The sequence below is a fragment of the Neofelis nebulosa genome, chromosome 6, assembly GCF_028018385.1.
Source record: "Neofelis nebulosa isolate mNeoNeb1 chromosome 6, mNeoNeb1.pri, whole genome shotgun sequence".
Classification (NCBI taxonomy): Eukaryota; Metazoa; Chordata; class Mammalia; order Carnivora; family Felidae; genus Neofelis; species Neofelis nebulosa.
Genome location: NC_080787.1, coordinates 28,971,454 through 28,979,564, shown reverse-complemented (window position 1 = coordinate 28,979,564; position 8,111 = coordinate 28,971,454). Strand labels below are relative to the sequence as shown.

Sequence of the window (8,111 nt, the reverse complement as noted above, 5' to 3'; positions counted from 1 at the left end):
CATCGTTTCTCCTCCTCCTCCTTCTTTAAAAAAAAAAAAAAAAAAAAGGGGCACCTGGGTGGCTCAGTCGGTTGAGCGTCGGACTAGAGCTCAGGTCATGATCTCACGGTTCGTGGGTTCGAGCCCCACATTGGGCTCTGTGCTGACAGCTCGGAGCCTGGAGCCTGCTTCTGATTCTGTGTCTCTCTCTCTCTCTCTGCCCCTCCCCTGCTCACTCTGTCCCTCAAAAATAAATAAATGTAAAAAAAAAATTCCTTAAAAAATAAATTAATTAAAAAAAACAAAAAAAAAAACATTTGTGTAGGAATAGAAGCAAGTAGAATGAAATAAATACAGGGTCAGATTTAAAGTAATAATTTTTCCAATTTTGCATTTGTTTAAAAAATGAGAAAAATTATAGCTCCAGTGTTTTATTTATTTTTCTTTCTATAAGGGTATGTAAACAAATTTTGTACCTTTGTTTATAACTTACTCTCCGCTTCTCTTCCCCAAATGAGAAACTGACCAGCCCAAACTAAGGCAGAGCATGACACAACTTGGCAGAAAATTTCCACGGAAAAATTTAAGGGATAGCTATTCTCATACACACAATGACATATACACAAAATTATTTATTGTGGCACTATACTGTAGGAAAAAAGTGTGAACAACCTACATGTCCATTGGTAGGGAACTGGTTAAATAAAGTATGGCACCATACTATGTATCCATTTAAAGGAGGGAAGCTCTCTATATTTTGAAGATAAACTGTTCAGTGAAGAAGAGTCAGCAGAACAGTGTTCCTATCATAAAATGTGTGAAGGGAAAAAAAGGGAATAATCTACCCAGATTTGAAGACATATGGGATATTTCTGCAAGGATTCAGGAAAGAACAATAAGAATGGTTGCCCTCCAGGGAGGAAAAGTGTAGCAAGAAACACAGGAGGAAGAGATGTACTTTCCACTCTCTATCCTTTAGAATTTTGTGCTGTTTGCATGCAGTAACTTATTAAAAAAAATTTTTTTTTGGTAAAGCAAGTGAAGACACAGTAGGATTTCTACATGAAAGGACACTTAGTTGGCTTTCAAGTGGGCAACCTTTCAACTAAAAAAATATTTAAAGGCATTTACAAATTCGGGTTGATGTCACATCTTCAGCTGGGTATGACTGTGGTTGGTTCAATTTTAGCATGCCATCGGTAAATTCATTTTCACCCATCCCTTCCCTTTGCTAGAGGAAGAATTTAATATAATGTGTTCCAAAAGTTACATTCAAATGGCAATAAAGAACTCAATAAAGAGAAGGAGGCAGAAGAGAGGACACCATTAGGACACAAACGTTTATGTGATTTTAGCCGTTACAACAGTAGTTCAGAAATAGCTCAAATGTTACATTGATGTCGTCAATATTACAAAAAGAAAGGAAACCAAATGACAGGCAACAGTGAAGAGCACCAGAGATGCCGCGCACACACCTAGAGAAGACCATGCTTCTTTCCTTCGACTGCCACGAGATTTTCACCACTAAGCCCCCCTCCCCCGTGCTTTTCCTTCTCAGCTTTCCCTAACCCGCTTTACACCGCGAACTTAAGCCTCGTCCTCGCCCTCCTCCTCCTCGAACTCGCCCTGCTCGTCGGCCGTGGCGTCCTGGTACTGCTGGTACTCGGACACCAGGTCGTTCATGTTGCTCTCGGCCTCGGTGAACTCCATCTCATCCATGCCCTCGCCCGTGTACCAGTGCAGGAAGGCCTTGCGCCGGAACATGGCCGTGAACTGCTCCGAGATGCGCTTGAACAGCTCCTGGATGGCCGTGCTGTTGCCGATGAAGGTGGCCGACATCTTGAGGCCGCGCGGCGGGATGTCGCACACGGCCGTCTTCACGTTGTTGGGGATCCACTCGACGAAGTAGCTGCTGTTCTTGTTCTGCACGTTGAGCATCTGCTCGTCCACCTCCTTCATGGACATGCGGCCGCGGAAGATGGCAGCCACGGTCAGGTAGCGGCCGTGGCGCGGGTCGCACGCGGCCATCATGTTCTTGGAGTCGAACATCTGCTGGGTCAGCTCGGGCACCGTGAGCGCGCGGTACTGCTGGCTGCCCCGGCTGGTGAGCGGCGCGAAGCCGGGCATGAAGAAGTGCAGGCGCGGGAAGGGCACCATGTTCACGGCCAGCTTGCGCAGGTCGGCGTTCAGCTGGCCCGGGAAGCGCAGGCAGGTGGTGACCCCGCTCATGGTGGCCGACACCAGGTGGTTGAGGTCGCCGTACGTGGGGGTGGTCAGTTTCAGGGTGCGGAAGCAGATGTCGTACAGCGCCTCGTTGTCGATGCAGTAGGTTTCATCTGTGTTCTCCACCAGCTGGTGCACCGACAGGGTGGCGTTGTAGGGCTCGACCACCGTGTCTGACACCTTGGGCGAGGGCATGACGCTGAAGGTGTTCATGATGCGGTCGGGGTACTCCTCCCGGATCTTGCTGATGAGCAGGGTGCCCATCCCAGACCCTGTGCCGCCCCCCAGCGAGTGGGTCAGCTGGAAGCCCTGCAGACAGTCACAGCTTTCTGATTCCTTCCTCACCACGTCCAGGACCGAGTCGACCAGCTCAGCTCCCTCTGTGTAGTGGCCCTTTGCCCAGTTGTTTCCAGCACCGCTCTGGCCTGCCAGAGGGAGAGACTTCGTAAGTCACTGATGACTGGATTAAATTCTTTTTTTACCTTAAACCCATTCATGTAGATTAATGAGTCAGTGTTAGGATTACTTCAGATTATCACCAAAATGACCAGACATTAAAATATGTGGTTATACATATAATTATAAATAAGAAAGACTAGGAATACCTGACTATTAAGGCTGAAAGGCAAATTGTTTTAGCCGACACGAAGACTGAACTGGCACACACAACAGGGATGTTCTTCACACAGTAAGCTACTTTCTCCCTTGGGCAGTCATACACCCCTCCACCCCGAGCTGTCAAATGAGCCTCCCATGCCATCAGCCATGCCAGTCACTCACCAAACACGAAGTTGTCTGGCCTGAAGATCTGACCGAATGGTCCAGACCTGACTGAGTCCATGGTGCCTGGCTCCAGATCCACCAGGATGGCCCGAGGTACATATTTGTTACCTGCAGGGAACACAGCTGGACTTAGACATATAGGCAGAGAGCTTTAAAGAGAAAGGCTTTTCTCCTTTTTGCAGGCACTGCTCTTGTCCCCAACAAAGGACATAGGAGAGGCTCAAAGGCTTTGGCTGTGAACCGGGGAACCCATTGAAATCATGCAGTGTAAAGTGGGAATCCTGAATCCTAGAGTCCTCTCTCCCCTGGGGCCACACTCCTGGAGTTAGTCCCGGGGACTAGAGAGTAAAAAACTGAAGGGCGGCCTGGGGGGCAGGTGTAAAGCAATTACCAGTAGCTTCATTGTAGTACACATTGATTCTCTCCAGCTGCAAGTCACTGTCTCCATGGTAACTGCCAGTGGGGTCGATCCCATGCTCATCACTGATGACCTCCCAAAACTAAGACACAGAAAAAAGTTTGCATTTAGCCACACCCGACCTCTCAGAGAGCTTGCGTCTCACAATGAAAAGCCCTCGACTCAGTTGCAAAAACCCAAACTTTCAGGCAGCGTGACCCGGCCCAGCCTCAAGGCTTGTATTTTACAGGGTGAGAAAGTTGAAATTGGGCGTTTCCCCGGCGAACAGCTGCCGGCGGCAGGAGGTGGGAGTCTCGTCGGGGCGGGGTCGGGGTGGGCAGCCAGCAAGCTGCGGGCTCCGGCGACTGCGGAATTGCGCGCTCAGAGTCGCAGCTGCGTGCGGCAGCAGGAGGCGGGCGCGGAGGGGGTGGGCTGGGGAGCAGGGACCGGAGGCAGCGGAAGGAGGGTGGTTTGGGATTCAAAGCACGTCCTGAGACCTCTAGACAATCGCTCTCCTCCCCTCCCCCACAGATCGCCTGGGGTTCCAGCGGGTAAAACCACTTCTCCGGGAGTCTCTGCCCCTCCGGTAAACCCGCGCGCACAGCCTCGGGGACACACCCGAGCCTTCTCCAGGCACGCTTGCCTTGCCGAGTGAGGAGCAGGGAGGAAGCGGAGACCGAGGAGTGCCTGGGATTCCAAATGAGTTACAGCAAAAATGAAAGAGAGGTTCCTCCCCCCTCCAAGTCGCCTCCGAGCCCACGCCCCACACCGCCGCACAAAGCAGCCGGGAAGGTCTGTTCTTGGGGAACCCAGGGCCTGCTCAGGTCGAGGCTCGCACCCGGGAACCCCGAGGGGCTGCAGGCGAAGGCACCCCACCACCCCCCGACCCCTCCCGGCGCGGCGCGCCCACCTTGGCGCCGATCTGGTTGCCACACTGGCCCGCCTGGATGTGCACGATCTCACGCATGGTGTTAGCTAGCTTCTTCTGGCCCTGGTCGGCGTCTGGTCAGTCTGTCCGTCCTCCCTTAAACACCCACTGTGGGGTCACCGGGAACGCGCTCGGGAACCGACTGGCTGAGAACGTCGGCCCGGCGGACTGGGCCTTTTATGCAGAGAGGGTGGGGCAGCCTGCGTAGGCCGCGCCCCCAGCCGGAGCCCCCCAGTCCCCTTCGCGCTAGCGCTCTCCAGGCCCAGCTGACGTAATGCTCCGAGCCCCAAGGACCATCCCGGGGGCTGGACATTGGGCCCGCAGCCAATCAGCACAGGCTTGCGGACCAGGCGAGGGCTGGGGGCTTAGGGTAGTAGGGTGGGGGCGTGGGCATTGTCTAGGACTTGGATGGGGGGAGGTGGAAGAGTGAGTACTGAGAATTGGGGGTAGGTGAGGGAACTGAGGGCGGGAGGTGGGCGAAGCCAGGGTAACCCGTGTGGTAGGCCGGTGATGGGGGGAGAGCTGATACTAAATGGGGTGAGCAGGGAGACTGGAGCAGGTGGAGAGGCCCTCAGGTGCTCTGGAAAGGAGCGCACGGTGCTCCGGAGGCTGGCAGGTGGAAGGTTGAGGTGGAGGGCATATGTGGCAGGTTGCTCTGCCAGCGTTGATTGAGGCGCCCCCTCAGCTAACGGCCAGGGATCTCTAACCTACCCGTCCCTCGTGAGACCACTGCCTCTTTCCCCAACCCTAGAAACCACCGACTGTCCAGCGGCCGAACCCCGGTCACACAGAGCCTTGGGACACACGCGAGCCCAGAGGAAAATCGTGTGTGATAAGGCTTTTGGGGTCTGAAGAACAGTGCCCCTGGACACCCAAAGCCCAGGAGCCCCAGGGGGCTCTTCACCCCTCCCCCAGCATCCACTAGCTCTCTCTTTTGTCTCTGTTAAGGGCTTCTGGCTCCCTCTCGCTTGCGGTTGCTGCATCCAGGGGTGGGGCGACCTCCGCGCCCCCTCCAGCCCCACCCGACTCTCTCCAAGACTCCCCAGCTCACTGGATGGTACCAAAGACCCTTCCACCCCAGGGACTGGCTTTTGTTCCTTGGGAGTAGATGGGGTGGGTGTGGCTGTCCGCGCACTGGTACTGTCCAGTGGTCAGAAAGTGGGTGGGGTACGGGGGGCGGGGCTGCGGCAGAACAAAGGGCTCACAAATATGTGGGATACCTCTCACAACTGAGTATTTAAAAATCACACCCCAGGCACTACTCCTGTCTGGATTTGGTTCATCTATTGTCCACTAAGGAGATGGGTTTCAAGGGTGATCATCGCCCGCTCCACCGCTAACACTCTTATCTTTCATCAGGTGCTGGACCCTGCTGCCTGCCTGCCACGAGGTCCCCAACCTTGGTGCTACTGCTTGGGGGTGAGGGACACGCCTAAAAACTGCGGCACAGCGAGGGAGAGGCCACCCGAGACCCTGACGCGTACAGAGCGCGTGCGCAGACTCTGAGCACTGACACTTTAAAATCCAGTTTGTAGGTAGTCGAAGGAGATTATCTCTTTGTTACTTTTCGTGTGTACTTGTGTATTGGGGGCGGGGTGCGGAATCTGCTTGTGTTTAAGGGTGAGAGTTGAAAGCGTGCATGAAATGTTTACTACGGACCTGGAACCTGACCCCTGCAATATCATGGGTGCAGGACCCTTCCCCTTGTCGACTCAGGACCGGTCGCCTGCAAGGTGACGTGACCCTTTTTCATCCTCTGGCGAGAAGGGCCGAATGACCCGGGTTCCCGTGGGGGAGCGGAGCCTGCAGCTGTTGAGTGAGACCCTCCCAGAACTATCAGCAAGCTGTCACCGCCTTTCTTTCCCGCTGGGAGGTGGAAGGGGGGCTTTCAACTCAATTCCAGTGCACAAAGAGAAACCGAGAGAACAAAAGCCCAGCCTCCCCCAGACACCCATGGCGCCCAGACTGAACCTTCAGAATTCCCCAGACGCGGCTTCCCTTCTTGGGGTTAGGAGGGGGTCGGCAGAGAGGCAGAGGAGCCGAAGGTCTGCCCACATGCCACACTTGCGGGGTTCCAAGGACCCAGGACCCCGAGTTTCTAATCCAGCTCCTACAGATGCAGAAGCGTCGAGGGTGAACGACTCCCGAGGTCACACAGCAAGTTAAAAACAGGGCTCAGTCTGCAATCCCGTCTTCCGGGCCCCCAGGCCTCGGGGAAGGGGGCCACGTTGGGGCCGCAAGAGCTGTGGTTGGTGTCAGCACCCGGACCTGGAGGGCGGCTGCGATGGGACCGAGGCGTGCGGGAAGGAACCCAGCGAGGGTGGCACCCGCGCCCAGTGTAGACGCTCACTGAGCGGTTAGCGCCTGGCTACCAGGGCCGAGGGGTAACCCTGGCGCGCGGGGCTCCAGGGGATCGGCTCCATGCCGGGAAATTTGAGCCGGCCTCCAGCCTCCCTCACCTAACGGTTTATTTTCTCAGCTTCGGTTTCAGAGCCAGATTTCCTCGGAGTGTCGGGTGAAAGCGTGAGCTCAAGATTATGTGGCTAAAAGGACCCTTTCCTCTTGGGTTTACTTCGGGGGAAAAGGCTTGGGATAGAGCGAGGCTGGAACTCGAAGCCCTTCCTTTCACACATTTGCGGGTACTGTCGCCCACCCCCAGCCGCTGCGAAGCTGGGCATTCTTGTTCTTGGTTTTACATCTCCCCCTGCCTCCCCCCCCCCACCCCGCCCTTTTTGGATTTATGCTGCTGCACATTTTTATTTTCACAAGAAGCTGATTTTACGTTGGTGACAGCCAAATCTTTCAGTTTATCTGCTGATCCTTATCATTCTTATTCCGTATAGTTCCTGAGGAGAGGCTGGTGAGGAAAAAAGAGATTCGGCCGCATTTGGGTCTTCCATCATTTCTTTTGTGAATTACACAGAATTCCTCTCCATCTAGGTCATTGTATATCAGGCGTTAAAGGTGTCAGAACTATGTATTTCACCAACACTTACAGGCGAAGTAGCTTTAATGATATGCTAATATTTCTAAATTTTCCCTTCACCAGAAGTTGTAGACATAACTTGGTGTAAAATAAAGTTCAACATTTATTTTATGCATAACTGATTGTATGGCTGAGGTAGGATACCCCCTAAGCAATTAAAATTATATTTGCCCTCACAACATTGAGAGTATTTAAATGGCAAATTCTCAAGTGATTTTGCATTTATCTATTAGTACACGTAGAGTCACTGTTTTAATTAATTGAAGTCTGATAGGGAGTACTGTACAGCTGAATTGGTGGTGAATTTTTAAAGCATTGTTTCCTTAAAGCAAGATTTTTTTTTGTTTTACACGCTTATTGAAATCACAAGACCTCTAGCTTTCGCATTTCCTTACTGCCTGTCTGCATTCACCACTTAATACACAGCTCCAAGCCCGGTTAGCCTAACAGCCTACTCCGCAGCGAGATGCACGCGGTTTCCTAGGCAACCGACACTTGGCCAATGAATGAAGAGAGATTGAAAGAGACCGCAAATCCATCATTATTTCCTTTTTCTTTCCTTTCTTTCTTTCTGTCTTTCTTTTTTTTTTAAACTCTTCCCAGTACTCTCCAGCTAGAGGTATTGGAAAGCTACCAATCCTAACTTTTATGTAAAGAAGTCAAATGCCCAGGGGAAGGGGTCGCAGCCCTATGTTGTGACTGTGGGGAGAAGGTGGTGCGGGGGCTTCCTAGGCTCCACTGAGACCTGCGCTTTCTCGGCTTTGTCATTCTCTCTGTTCATATCCCACTGTCCTCCCCCCACTCCCAGGCCTTCC

At 52.9% G+C, this 8,111-nt stretch overlaps 1 protein-coding gene and 1 long non-coding RNA gene across 2 annotated transcripts; one reads left to right on the top strand and one right to left on the bottom strand.

Annotated features, from left to right (window-relative positions):
- Positions 1 to 1,305: 1,305 nt before the first annotated feature.
- TUBB2B (tubulin beta 2B class IIb) lies at positions 1,306 to 4,478 on the bottom strand. The gene is made up of 4 exons (XM_058733159.1): positions 4,293 to 4,478; positions 3,377 to 3,485; positions 2,983 to 3,093; positions 1,306 to 2,627 (listed from the first exon to the last, which is right to left on the bottom strand). Exons 1-4 carry the CDS (start codon positions 4,347 to 4,349, stop codon positions 1,567 to 1,569), a joined length of 1,338 nt encoding a protein of 445 aa, XP_058589142.1. The 5' UTR covers positions 4,350 to 4,478; the 3' UTR covers positions 1,306 to 1,566.
- On the top strand, positions 3,844 to 7,414 carry LOC131513862 (uncharacterized). The gene is made up of 2 exons (XR_009262852.1): positions 3,844 to 4,174; positions 5,670 to 7,414. It is a non-coding gene; the product is annotated as an uncharacterized LOC131513862 (long non-coding RNA).
- The last annotated feature ends 697 nt before the right edge of the window (positions 7,415 to 8,111 follow it).